At 38.6% G+C, this 15,187-nt stretch overlaps 1 protein-coding gene across 2 annotated transcripts in view; it reads right to left on the bottom strand.

The window, feature by feature from the left end:
• LOC122793098 (probable global transcription activator SNF2L2) overlaps nucleotides 1–15,187 on the bottom strand; it is a 2,696,898-nt gene that overhangs the window by 2,277,027 nt on the left and 404,684 nt on the right. For both annotated transcript variants that reach the window (XM_044060828.1, XM_044060829.1), the window contains exon 5: nucleotides 5,536–5,670. In XM_044060828.1, coding sequence (XP_043916763.1) covers nucleotides 5,536–5,670 — 135 coding nt within the window. The remainder of the gene's footprint in view (nucleotides 1–5,535; nucleotides 5,671–15,187) is intronic.

The raw sequence follows: 15,187 nt of genomic DNA, 5'->3' as shown, positions 1-15,187 counted from the left end.
TGGGTCCGTGTGAAATAGTCTCTGGATCAGCAATAGGATTTTTAAAAAGAAACTTGTGTGAATCAGGAACCCTGTAATATCTGTCAGGTTTTCTGGGAGCAGGAGGCAAAGAATCAGGGGCCAAACTAAATCCCAAAAAGGCATCATCAACAATGTCTAGTACAGGAGGTATAGCTAAAGGCCTATGCTGAGGCAGGAGTAAGAAATTCCTAAGCCTCTTATTTGAATCAGAAAAATCCTGGCTTTCCCAGTGGAAATGCTCCCTTAGAGTCTGCAAGGTTTCACCAAAAGAAAAATCTTCTGGAGGGGAAGCAGAGGGAATAGAGTCCTCTGCATCAGAATCCTCATAAGTAGAAAAGGGCAAATCCAGATCATCAGAAAAATCAGAATCCTGGTCAGAAGATTCATAAACAACTTCAGTCCTAGGTCTCTCAGAAGGGGGAGGTTGGCTTCCCCTGATTAAAGTTATAAGATCTTCAGCCATTCTTATCATTTGTTTTTTAGGCATAGAGGCCTAAGCATGCGGCCTGGGTGTCAGTTTTTTAGGCATGGTTCGAGATTTAGGCCTAAATGAAGAAGTTGGTTTAATATGCAAGTCCATAGGCCTGAATACACTCTCAGAAGCCAGTGCCTGCACAGCAGCTCCAGACCCATCCAAGGTAGAGACATCTGCAGGTTCCACAGTTGAAGTATCTCGCAGCATACCGGACTACGAATGGGTCTCCGTAGACGTCTGCGAATCAGAAGGAGTGGGTATCGGGGGCTGTGAAAGCACTTCACCGAGTACCAGCCCTGTCTCTGCCTTTATCTTTGCATTTTTTCGGAATCCCGGTAGTCGGATGGCTAACTGACATTTTCTGGATACGTAAACCAAGAACCGAAATATTTAGAGGCAAAAATATACCAACGATGGATTAAATAAAGCACAAAACCGACAGCAAGGTAAGTCGTGGTCCCAGGCAAGGAATACAGTATGAATGAAAATCTTTGTGAGGTATTTGCTTTCCACAAGTAATGCAATTATTAATTTTTACTGACATTGGTAAGGAGCAAGAAAACATTTCCCCAATGGGGTACTTAGCTTTAGTTGAAGACTTCGGTTCTGAAACTCGAAAATGAAAATTTCAGGAGTCAGCCGACCGGCACTTGCAAACTACTTCTACTTCGGGCACCACACAGCAAGAAAGACTGATGTAACGGCGTTGGCTGCATGTTTTGTACCCCTGACGACCTGAAGTCATGGAAGAAGGGACAGCATCCGACGCAGGACCCAAGACTTTGTTAATCAGGCTGACTGAGGGCTACTGCAAGCAGATAACATTTGGTAAATTCAGAGGAATTTGGTACAGTTGTGAGACAACTGCCATTAACAGGCTTTACAATAAGAGGAAAAAATTGCTGTCCAAGAGTAAGAGGGAGAAAGCCCTAAACTGGAAACAGGAAACACTCCCTCCTCAGCTTAAACAAGCAAATAAGACTTCTTGTGAAGTCCTCCAAAGCAAACTACAAATCCAAATTAGCTTCCTCAACTATGGACAACCATAAGGAGCTCTTTAATTACATACCTAACCTAAAAGGAAAGGCCCAGATTTGAGCCAAACTGGAAGTTAATGATGCCACATATACTGAACCTGTGGACATACCTAATCTGTTAGCCAACAGGTTCTGTGAAAACTTCACTCCCCTGTCCCCACCACACGTAACCCATGACATCCCTACCACCTGTCCTCTGCCTTGCATCTCTAAAGAGCAGGTCACAAGCGCCCTCTCTCATGTCAAACACACAGCATCTATGGGACCTGATAACATCCCAGGTTGCTTCCTACATGGGCTCAAACAAGAATTAGCACTACCACTGGTTACTCTTTTCAATCATAGTCTAAGCACCAGTTTCATCCCAACTGAATGGAAATGGCCACCGTTATCCCCTTGCACAAAGGTGGCGCTTCCACTGACTACAGGCACTATAGACCTATTAGTCTGACTACCTTATCTGCAAGGCCATGGAGCGAATCATCAGGGCCCTTATCAACAAAGATGTAGGTAATCTCCAAACACTTGACCATATTCGGTTTGAATTTGTCAAAGAGAGATCATGCCTGTTAAACCTGGTGGACTTCTTTGAGACAGTCACCAAGGCCCTGAATGAAGAGAAATCTGTGCATACAGCCTACTTAGACTTAGCCAATGCTTTTGACACTATCCCCCACTGAAGCATCACTGATAAACTCATCCAGCTAGGTATCAACCCTTGTATCCTTAGATGGGTCACTAAATGGCTCACTGATAGAACCTATATAGTCAAAACAGGGGATTCCACCTCCAACAGCAGACCTGTAACTAGTGGTGTTCCACAGGGATGCGTACTGGGACGTCTACTGTTTGGAATCTATTTCTCTGAAGTACAACTTAAAACTAATGTTCTGTGTCTGATAAAGTTTGCTGATGACTGAAAACTGGGTGTGGTCATAAAATTTCCAAACAATGTCAACATCCTACAAGAGGGCCTTACACAAACAAACAATTGGTGCCAAAGTCATGGCCTTAAACTCATTGCAAAAAAACGTATTATCATCCCTTTTGGTAAGTGCAATGCTCCTGCTAATTACCACATCAATAACAACACTGTAAGTACTTACTCAGTGGTGACAGACCTGGGCACACAGGTTGACAGCAACCTTACCTTAGATCAATATGTCTCCACAGTGGTAAGAAGGGCATTCTATATTTTTCATCTCATAAGTAAGGGCATTGCATCCAGAAAAAAAACAAGTTATAACCTCTATGTACTCTTCCCTCATCAGGTCAATAATTAAGTACAACACCCCTTTTGGTATGTACCTTTCCAAGCACCTGCAACAACTGGAGAGAACATAAAGGTTCCTCACAAGGAAAATTCAAGGTCTTCAGCATCTGTTCTATATGGATCATCTGAAATCACTGTCACTTTATTCTGTTTCATACAGACTACTCAGTGGTGATCTATGTCATGCATATAAGGCAATATTTGACCCTGCTTTATTAGAAATGCTGCATATCTGCAAGTCAAATGGTACATGGGTTACTCACTCTAACGACCTTAACCTGGTATGTGACATTAGTAGAACCTGCTGGAGGGACAAATTTGTCTCCCAGAGGTTACCACAACTTTGGAATGGATTCCCACTTCATGTCAAACAGAGCACCTCATTAGCCCTCTTCAAATGCAATCTGGATGATTGTCTAACTTGTGTCCCTCTTGGACAGGGGTAATTGGTGCTGATCACAGAAATAAAGGTAGAATTGGCTAGGCTTGTAAGGGACCTAGGGCCATTAGCCTAGTAACTTCCTATGATCCTATGATATGGTCCTAGGAGCAGGGTACCTAAGTCATACCAGCTGGAGCACATACATTCCTAAGTCTGAAGTCTAAAGTTACAGCACAGAGCAACAGTGTCTACATGAAATTCTACTGAAGATGATGTAGTAAAGGTCTTAAGCCAAAGCCTCACTGATCTCAGATATACAAAAGTATGCCAGATTAGCCAGAGCCTGTTCCGCTAAAAAGGACTGAAACATGGACAGGTGTGAGAAAATGGCTGGGGGAAAATGTTTTTTGATCACCCTGTTCAGAGATTCAGACTGTTAACCATAGAAAGCTGCTGCAGTCACTCTGACACTTATGCTGGACTAGAGAGTTCACATAGGAATATGTGATGCTCAGTCAGGTTACTCCACTGAACAAAAGTGAGTCAATGCAGATAGTGTGGAATGCACCACACCAAAGTGGTTGCTAGGGGGTGCATCTCCTACGCTTCTCACACTCATAACAAGTAGGAGCTTCTCCCCTTTAAAGTCCAAAGCTCTCTGCTCATGAATGCACAGTCATACTGCTGTAAAACATTTTAAGGGAAGGTTTAGTCTGTTTTGCCTCCAGTTTCTTTACCTTCTCCTGTCAGTCCAGCACCAATCTGTAATCTGAAGAAGGAATCCTCCTCCGTGTCCACACACTGGGCACCATGCACAGTTACATTTCAAGGAGCTGATGTAGTTCTCAAGGTTCTCCTGCAGGTGGTGAGGTTGATACACTGGCACCTATGACAACACTTCATGCCATGTTCCCTTCCAGGCTGTGCAAACTGTGCCACTGACGTCCTGGTGACTGACTGGATGACTACCAGAACACTTTTTGTACAGGACAGTGGAAAATTCCTAAACAAATGTTAAAACTTCGGTGCAAACTGCTTCAGCAGCAGAAATGAAATTGGCAGTAAAGAGGCAAAACGTATTCTTGGTCTTGTACAGAACACCACAAAGTGCACCAGCTGGAGTAAAGCATATTCCTGAGGAGAAGCTACACAAAATTCTGAAGTGCGTCAAGTTGATGACATCACAGGAGGCAATCCCAAAAGTTGCCCACTGTAGAGGATCTCAGAAACAGAACCTGAAGCGATAACCATTTGAAATGTCGGAACCCACTACAGTGAGTCCTGAATCACACACTCTGACCGAAACATGCAGTTATATATACTAAGTATGAGGTGGCCATTTCCCACGTCTTCTTTTCTCCAGGGTATAGCGATCTCAGAGTTGGTATATATAAATTCAGGTGGGGTTGGGTGGGGGCTTGCCCTCTTGCAGAAAAAGAAGTTTAGAGGAGAAGAGTGATATTCAAGACTCACTCTTTTCCTGGATTTTCAGTCTGTTTTTTCCCAGCTTGTTGGCACTCTGTATTTCATGCATCAACATATCCGTGGACAGTTCCTTGAAGCACACGTTTCCAGCACAAATAAAGTATCCAAAAGCAATAAGAATGCAAAGCATAAGGCAGGAGCGTTATATGTTATTTTTTTATACGATATTTTCATAAACAACTACTTTTTAGTTGTAGATATGCTTAGTTTACTTTTAATAAGAAACATATGCAACACTTAAGAAGAATACATTTTGTTGGATCTGACAGCTTTATTCAGTCTTTCTACTAAACAAGTATTGTTTTTTTTTTAAATGTGCTATTTTGCATCCCAGAACTTTGCATAACTTTTTTTTTTATTTAGCCCCACAACGTCAACACAACAAAAGTAAAGACTCCCATGTACTGAATAGGTACTCTACTTAAAATAATACTAACTTATTCAGTTTTATTTTACTGTCTATTTCCCCCAAATCTATAATAGATAAAACATAATACAGCTGCAAAGGAAGACTTACGAAGTGCATAATTACCATCTACAAGTCTGTTTAAAGTCCTCAATGCAAACACCATGAGTCTAAAGAGCTACAGCTCAAGGACTATTATTTATATTATGTAATATTTTACTATGTAGTTATAAAAGAAACATACTAGCTGAAGTACAGAAAATGCATACACTGTTTCTTGAAAACCTATACACAAATTCCAATGATGCTTCAGTGGCTCAACTTGTAAAGGAAGTGTTTACTATATTAATGTAATGCTGGTATTAAATTTTAGATGACAATTATTCATGTTGCCAGATTTACACAAAGTTCAGCACCGGTATTATCATTAATGCACTACAATTACTGATACCTTACCTTCAGTCCATGGTTTAGTAGCCATGGAAGGAGCATGTGTTGGCATTCCTGATGCAGGTCCTGGTCCTGCACCTCCTGCACCAGGCACAGGTCCTGGCCCAGCTGGAGAACCTCCTACTGTATGCATCATCATGCCTAAAAATGCAACAGAAAGACAAAATAACTGAGCAGTCAAAAAATTACTTAATTACACATTACAAAATCGGTGGCATCTGAAATGTGTACAGAAAATCTATGGAAGAAATCTACTTATAAAAGTGAGAAAGATACAGGCAGCAAATGCAGATCAATCATTCTTGAAAGCACACTAATCTCAATGTCAGTAAGTTCTTTTTTGGAGTGATTCCACACAACAGGGTAAGTTAATAGTGTGGCTTGTTTGGTTCTGGGTTTGGTGGTGTATTTGGGCTCCCCCAAGTATTTAATTTCCCTCACTCCTGTCCATTGCTTGGTTCCCTGATCTTCTGGAGGGGCTCTGGTTGGGGTTGGTTATCGCTGAACTCCTCTTGTGTCCTTTGGAGTTTGGGGAATTGCAATGGTAGTCTTCCTGGTGAGTCTGATTGTAATGTCTTCCTCTGGAGCTCTGACTTTGCTCCTGATAATGGTAATGGTACTGGTCCTGTTGCTGGTGTTGTGGCTGATGACTGTATTGATGGTAAAGTCCCTCTTCAAGGTGTGGGTCTCTGTGTTCCAGATGATGCTCTGGCAACATGAATAATTGTAGTCGTGTTGCATTTGCTCTCAGTTGTCCTGTTGGCTCAGGATCTGGTGTTGGTTCTGGCTCAGGTGTTCCTCCACCATATTTCTCTGATAGCTCTGGTCCATTCTGTGATTCTGGGTCTGGTTCTGCCCCTGCCCCTCACTGGACCTCCGAGATGTGCTGGTAGCCAAGGGTATCTATGAAGATGGTGGCAGTGGGAGAACGTGTTTCATCTGTGTCATGCTTCTGTCCGGTTCTTTGCATCAATTTCCCTTTCAAAAAAACCTGCTGGGGTTGCTGGTGGCATTTTTTTGCAGCTTCTGTTGAATCTCCAGGTACCACTTCTATAGTTGTTGCAGTTAAAAAATCCTATGTCTTTATTCTTGATTTTTGTTTTATTAAATCTCTGAGGATCATCCTTAACATCCGGATCTCTTTTCATCTTCTTCAGCTTTTGTTCAAAGCTTTTTACCCTCTCTCTCACAGAATCAAACCTCGCATCAAGGTCTTCGTAGTTCTCATTTAATACAGCAGTCTCCAGCTTTGAGATAAACTAGAAAAAGAACTGAAACACATGAAAGGGCTATTTTGGGAGCAAATTTACTTACAAAGTCTAGATAAGCAGGGACTGCCTAGGGGGCTGCGCCTTAACAAGAAGTCTGTGTGGAATAATATGGATGAAACCCCGACAGCTGAATGGTTTGACACATTAACTAATGCTAGCTAAACCTCATAAGACTGCTCCTTAAAAATAACAAGGCTGAACAAGAGGCAGCTAAAGCCGTAATCTCAGACCAGAGAACCAAGCAATGGAAAGAAGTGAGGGAAATAACTACACCACAGGACCCAGAACCTGATGAAGAAACCAGCTACACTATCAACTTACCCTGTTGTGTGCAATCACTCCAAAAAAGAACGTAATTACATTGAAATTAGTGTGCCATCAAAGGGTTTAACATTTATTGCTCACTGCAGGCCTGACATAGCATGAGTACTGGTTGATTTAAAATCCTATGTCAGAAAACTGAATCAAAACGTTCTGTACTATGACAAATCTGATACCACTGAGAAAAAAAAACTACTAAAGAAACAAAACAAATATCCAGTAATTACTGTCCTTCCTTACACCAAACTTTAGCAGCCTTTGAGGTCAAATGAGAAATGGACATCAGGAAAGATCTGCAAAAAACAGCATGGAGAAAGTTCTACAACCTTAACAAAGGTGAGAAAAAAAAGCACTGTTAGAGCTAGGCAGAGATAAGTCTTTATGGGTTATGAAGGCTGACAAGGGAGGGGGTATTGTTGTCACTGATACCAGCAGTTAAACCCACAGGACAGAGGAAATGTTGAGTGGCACTAACTATCATGAATCTTTAACTTTAGAAGAGGTTAAGGCATCGTAAAACAACTTGTACACAGCCTTAACTTGTTTGACTATCTAAAGACACCTTCCCCTGTGGTTGCAAGGTGAGGGGGGGGTCCCTGACCAAAGATGCTGCCTGGATTTTTTGTTACAACCTCTGGCTGAGAAGAACATTTCACACATAACAGACTCTAATGATTTTTTAAAGAAAATAAAAAAATGTTACAATTGAAGTTGATAGCATTTTATTAACAACAGAAGTTGAAAAATTACATACTGTACTTCCACATCATTATTGTATTGAAACAGTCACTGATTTGTATAGGAAAAACAACAATGGCAAACCAGCACAACATGAAAGAACAGGTATACTTTTAGATATAGTGCTTAGCTACAATTTTTTATGTTTAATGGAAATTACTATAAACAGAAGAGTGATACAGCCATGGGGCAGCTATGGCCCCTAGTCTGGCCAACATAGTCCTAGGCAAATGGGAGGAGGATTATGTGTTTAATAACAGAGAACAACGAATACATGCAACATATCACAGTGTATCTGTGCTTTATTGATGATATCTTTGTTGTGTGGAAAGGAGACAGTGCTAAATTAGAAGATTTGTATCAGCTATCTGAATCTAAACATCATCTTCCTGCATTTCACCTCTTCCCACTACCTCACCTCGATATCTTCTTAGATATTCAGATTACTAAAGACTTAGACCCAGGTAAAATGGACACAAATCTTTAAGTAAAACCTACCAGAGTAAACCTCATGCTACATAACAAGAGCCTCCATCTCATCAGAACAAAATTAACTAAGTCTCAGGGCTATAGGATGGCCAGAATCACCACGAAAATGGAACTCTTTCTTAAGAACCTAAATGATCTTATAAATGATTTTTTGGTGAGGGGATATGAAAGCAATATGTTAGTGGACACAGATCTCCACAGAAAACCTACCAGCGTAAATCTCCTTCTACGTAATAACAGTCTCCATCCCACAGGACAAAATATAACACTGTTAAGGCCAAGGGCTGCAGGTTGACCAGGATCACCACGAAAATGGAACCCTTCCTTAAAACCTAAATGATCTTGAAAATGATTTTTTGATGAGGGGATAAGAAAGCAATATGTTAAGAAGCATTCTGGAACCTATAATTGAACTAAAAAGTACACATTCACCAGCACTTAACAGTCCTTATAATAGGGTGTTAAAGAAATCCATGGACAACAAATCTAAAGACAGTTGTATCTTGACTTTTACTGTTGACTATCACAGCATTAGTAATATTATTAGAGAGAATTTGGCCATAATTACTGAATGCTCGTATCTAATGGGCATCCTTGGAGAAGCTCCTTTCTTTGTGTGCAGGAAAGCCAGAAACATCAGGAGTTAAATTGAAGGTAGGTCCAGACTGCCTGATACATGCACCAATAAGCATGGAGCCAACTGTGTTTTTTGTCAGCACATACAGGATGGAGACATGTTTTTCTGCCCTTATTTAAAGATACTGATTAAAACCAACACAGGCGATGACTGCAAATGAATGCAGGGGGTTTACAGGGCAAGCTGCAATGACTGTGAAGCATTTTATGTGGGGAAAATGCTCAGACTTAAAAAGAAGGATTCCTGTCCATCTTTCCAAAATTAGAGCTAAGTGCATGAATAATGCACAGGCTCAGCACCTGCAGCTTCACAAAAGACACATTGGCTTTGAATTTCAAATTACTGATCGTGTGAACCTTTTGGAACTGGAAGGAGACATCACTAATCTTTTAGAAAAAACATGAACTATTGTGGCACCTAAAACTGAATTCTTTTAGAAAACCGGGGCCTAATTATTACTGCTCCATAAAAAGCATACTAGAACTCTAAAAACTGCCCCCACTTTTTACAATGCTTTTAAAAGTCTGATATGGGACTGATTAATGCTGATATTACATGCTAATATTGTTATAAACATTTATCAAACATTGTAAATATTTTACAGTGAAAATAACTGACATTGCTGCTGTTTTCTGATACTTTTACACACTCAAGCTAAGTGCTTGCTTAGTTAAATGCCACACTTGAACAGATCCCCAGGGCCTTATTGCTTTATTTTTAACATTTTTCACTGTATTTCCATCTTAGCAATTATGGCTATGGTTTTCAGTCTACCTAGGTGTTCACTTGTAGATTTATACACATGTTCATTAACATTATGAAATGTTTTTTACACACAAACCTGTTAAGTATTTATTTGGTATGAACGTTGTTGTTGTTGTGTCTTTCGGCTTTTCCCGGTTAGGGGTCGCCACAGTGGAACTCTGGTCCGCTAATGATTGGTAGTTGATTTTTACGTGCCGAGTTGCCAACCCTGACCCACAACCTTCAACGAAGGTACGCCCATTCACGCAAGTCTCCACACAGAAGACGCTCTAGCTGAGAATCGAACCAGACAGCGTCTGACTGTGAGGCAACAATGTTACCGCAACACCACCACCGCGGGTCTCTTTGTTAAAAGTGTTTCATTTTATAAGTTACTAATATTTACTCTTGTCTAGTGGTAGTTCTTTTTGTTAGTGAGTTGGTTTCTTAGTTAATAAAGCTTGGATTAGTAAATTAGCCTTAATTAGCTGTTCTTATATTACATATTTTAATTTTGTCTCTAGCGTTTCAGCTCTAAGGTAGCACAGTCTCAGTTTACACTATGGTGTTAAGAGGGAAGGGGAACTTGGTTAAAGGAATGAATTTATTGCTTTTATTGCTCTTAACAGAACCACCCTCTGTAACCACTCCCTTGCTCCAAATAACCTGATTATACATAAATAATGAATGTCTTTAATGCTTTTCATTATACTCAACTACGATCGCTTCTTTGTGTATTTCAATAAATGATATTCCATTTTTAACTCAACTGTGGAGTACCTACTACTATTTTCTATTGTATTATTTTGTGGTATGTATTTTACAGTTCAATTTTTATTCGTGAACTAGGTACATATATTTTAAGGCGTGAACTTCACACCCTCCACACTGCGAAGTTTCTTCTTTGTTTGCTTCTTATGAAAAGAAATTTGACTGATGCTACAGTAACAGTGAGGAAAAGAAGTTTGAAAAACACATCGCCAAAGATTAAATTTAAAGGTAAGGAACAGCTTTAGATGTGTTTTACTTTAATGAAAATAACGAAATATCTAATTCTGAGAATCAAGGAATAATTGTACACAACCTCAGAAAAATATTAATTTGGGGAAAGAATAAATAATAAGAAAAAGAAAATTTAAAATACTTCCTTTAAACTTAAAAAGAAGAAGATGATGCTTTCAGAAAATGTGATTAGTACTATTAATACTGTAAGTAGGATAGGGATATTGGAATGGTGTGCTAAATGCGATGTAAACATTATTCTTTTAGAGAAAGTAAGATTCCTGACAAGTGAAGAAGGACTGCAAACAGAAAAACTGTGGGGTGGAAAATAATATGGGATCCAGGAAGGGAATGTTGCCCTGGAGTGACTGTATTGTGTAAAAAAAAAACGGTAAAAATATTAGATGTAACATTGGTAATGATGGGAAGGTTAAATGTTGTGAATGTGACGTGGAGGGAATATGTTTAAGAATTACAGCATTATATGCATATACAAATGGCAAGGAAGGAGAGAATTTGTTTCATCAAATATTACATTACATGGTGGTTAACCTGACATTTATTACTGCAGGGGGCTTTCATTATGATTTAAGGGGAACCGTAAAAAGAAAGGGAAATGTGTTAAAAAATACAAGTAATAAATGTGGCACGTTAGCTATGTGCTATGTGGAATAAGCACCAATAGACTTAATGAAGAGGGGAAGTTGCATCTAAAATTTATTATTTTGCACTGTCCGAAGGTTTGGGAGTAGCAGATTACACACAAAGAGACAGTTTTTTTGGATATTTAGCAAGATGGATGGAGTTGATGGAAGAAATGGAATATATGAAAATAGGAAAGGGAATAAAATGAATAAATGAGAAATTATGGGATGAATTTGTAGAGTGGGAAGCATATGGAGAAATCATATAACCATAAACAACTTTTCTAAAAATTGGTCTGAATCCATCCACAACCCTTTTTTCCCATCTTTATGCACACAGAGTCAGGATAAGTTCAATACTGGCAATCATCCAGAGCCGAGGTTTATATCACTGGGTGTCTAGTCCTGCCCTTGTAGTTCTTCCACATGACACACCCACACCTACAGCCAATTTAGAGTGTATATCTTCCTACTGCATGTCTTTGGAATGTGGGAAGAAACCAAAACATTTGGAGGAAATCCACATGAACACAGGGTGGATATGCACACTTCACACAGAATGCAACCCAGACGAGAATCGCACCAGAGAACTTATTGCTTTCAGGCGACAACACTATCTGCTGCGTCACTGTGCTGAATTAAGAAATTATAAACATTTTTTTTTTCATTGAGTGGATGATGTAAAAATAAGGAGGAAAAAAATGAAGTATGAAAAGATGAACAGAAATGTATTTGAGAATTTAGAAACAAATACAAGAGAGTATTATGATACGGAAAAGTAAATCTATAAAACAAAAGTGAGAAAAAAACTAAGACATTACTGTTTAAGCAGAAATGTTATTTACAATGGACAAGGCAGGAGGTGTTTGCATATTTGGGTAAAATTGCAAAGGAGGTTATAAAGTGCAATTAGGGACATGGAGAATGTAAAAGAACAGTTAAAAAGAACACGATCAAATTATGAGTACTGTAGTACAGCAGGGAGAAAATATGTGTACATTTAAAAAGAAAGGAAATAAGAGAGAATGGAAGAGTTCAAGAGTGAGTTAAGGAAGAATTTGAAAAAGAAATGACTAATGTGAATTAAATAAAGTACTTGGGAAAGAAAATGTTGAGCCAGTATCATGGCCTGATGGTATAGAGCATGAAATACATAAGAAATTAAGGACAGGCAAAGACAGTGTTTTGTAAAATTTTGAATGACTGATTGAAAGAATGGCTTGTTTATGAAGAGTTATGCACTAGAATATTAAAATTTATAAGGAAAAAAGATGAAAAGAATGAAATAAAAAATGGAGACCTATTGCATTAAATAATACAGATTCTAATTTTTTTATGAAAATAATAACAGAGGAGAAAGGAAGGAAGGATTAAGAACAGTATGGAAGGATGTACATACGGTATAAAAGGGAAGGGATGCCAGGAATTACTGTTAGTGGTTTGGGAAACGTAGATGATTTAATAAATAAAAGGGGAAGATGTGAAACTCCTGGTAAGTGATATTAATACGGCATTTGATACAGTCTGACATAATGCTTTGTGGGATGTTATAAAAAAGTATGGAACAGGTAAAATAATTAGGAGTGTGTGTATGTCAGCATAGCAAAATAACAGAGTGAGAGTGTCAGTGAGTGATGGGTGGCTGAGTAAAGAAATATGCATGGATTGTGGTATAAGACTAGGATGTCTCATAAGTCGGATATTCTTTGCATTAATAATGAATGTGACAGTGAGTAAAGTAGCTTATTAAATGAAAGATCCTAGATATGTGATGCAAAAGGAACTGGTGATTCCAGTAAATCTGAATATGCTGAAGATATAGTTGTGACTGCTAAAAATAAAATAAGTATGAATGCATGTTTAAAGAAAATGGGAATGACCCTGAATAAAAATAAAAGTAAGGGTATGGGTGGTGATGTGAAAATTTGAGGGGTATATTTTTCAATGGATGAAATATCTTTGTTATGGATAAAATTTGGGAAAAACTAAGTAGTTGTGTGACAATGGGTTGGATTGATAAAGAAAAGAAATTAATCCTTTGTGGAGGACTTATAGAGTGCATTCAAGAAAATGGCTGAATCCTGATTTAATGGAAAAATAGCACAGATGTCAAACGTGTACAACATTCTAGAAAACTATGAAAAAGAAATTATGGAATTAAGTGTTTTCTTTCATATGGGGATCAAGATTAAACACAGTGAAAAGAGGTGTGTTGTATACAAGTGAAGATGAAGGGGGAATGGGTTTATTTAATACAGGTTTTCTGCCTCTTTAAACTTGTACAGAGAATTAAAGTGGGTAAATGAGAATAAGAAAAGAATGTTGAAAAGATGAAAATATTTAAATATATATAGAAAATGTTTTGGGAGATGAGAAAAAGAAAAAAGGTATAAAGATCACATAAATGAAGAAATTAAAAATTATCAAGAAAAAATACTAACATAGAACTTGCAAAATGATGACAAAGAAAAGGATTGGTATAATGATGTAATGAAACAATGCTGTTATGCAAATCCTTGGGAAAAATAACCAGAAGAAGTGATAAAAGCCATTAAAGTAAGGAAAAAGTAGTGTACTAAGACTGCACAGTGCCAGGATTTCCTATGGATACTAGTAATAAATAAGTTACCAGTAAAAGGAAACATTCCCTATAAAAAGAAAGTTGAAAGACTGTGTTTATTTTGTGAGGAGGAAGAAACAATAGTGCAGTTTTTTTTTAAATGTAAAAGAGTGGTTAAACTCTGGAAAATGTATGAAGAAAAAAAATTTGAGAATAGTAATGACGTAAGCAATACAGATATGAATATGATTATGCATGGATATTATAAAAACAATAAAGAAAGAATATGTCAGAAGGGTAGATAAGAATTTATTTTATGTAATATGAATTATATGGAATGAAAGACTGAATAAAATTTTGTTTAATGGGAAATGGATTTTGGCTGCTATATTGCAAAAAATTTGATTATGGTTGTGGAAGAATGAGTGGGGTTCAATTATGGAAGAGAAGTTATGTACTCACCATAACGTTCCATCTGAGTAGTTCTACTTCATTTGTCTTCAACCTGTGGGCACCGGATCCGAGTCGGCAATTTCACTAGCATCTGCTCCAAGCTCCTCCCCTTACCCATAATATACCTCCACTACCTTCTAACCCCAGATCAAGTTTGCTGCCACTTATACTGAGAACCCGACCTGAAAAAACACCTTACACACCTAAAACTTCAGCCAACCAGGCTGCTCATACGGTATGGCCAGGAGGAAGGAGGGAGGGATGGTTGAAGACAAATGAAGTAGAACTACTCAGATGGAGCGTTATGGTGAGTACATAACTTCTTTATCTGAAGTAGTTTACTTCATTTGATCTTCAACCTGTGGGATAGAGTCCCCAGCTACTAAACATCTGGGTGGCCCTCATGGAAGGATATTCAGGAGCACAGCGGAACCAAAAGATGCTCTCCTTCGAGAAATCAAATCCAATTTATAGTGATAAATAAAGGTATGAGATTAGGACCAAGTAGCTGCAGAACAAATATCATCCAATGAGACTCTCGACCAAAAGGCCGCAGAAGTAGCCATTGACCTAGTCGAATGAGCTTTCAACTGACCTAGAGGAGACAAACCTTTATCCTTATAGATCTGAAGGATGCACAAGGAGATCCACCTAGTTATGGTGACCTTGGAGATAGGTTTACCCAAAAAGGGTTTAGAGAAGGACACAAACAACTGACCAGATTTACGAAAGGTTCTAGCCCTGTGTAAATAGAATTGCAACTGTCTATGAACATTCAACAAGTGAAGTCTGTATTCCA

The sequence above is a fragment of the Protopterus annectens genome, chromosome 2.part0 (genome assembly GCF_019279795.1).
Source record: "Protopterus annectens isolate FY-2018-M chromosome 2.part0, PAN1.0, whole genome shotgun sequence".
NCBI classification, from domain to species: domain Eukaryota; kingdom Metazoa; phylum Chordata; order Ceratodontiformes; family Protopteridae; genus Protopterus; species Protopterus annectens.
Note: the sequence above shows the minus strand (reverse complement) of the source record. Positions and strands in the feature narration are given on the sequence as shown.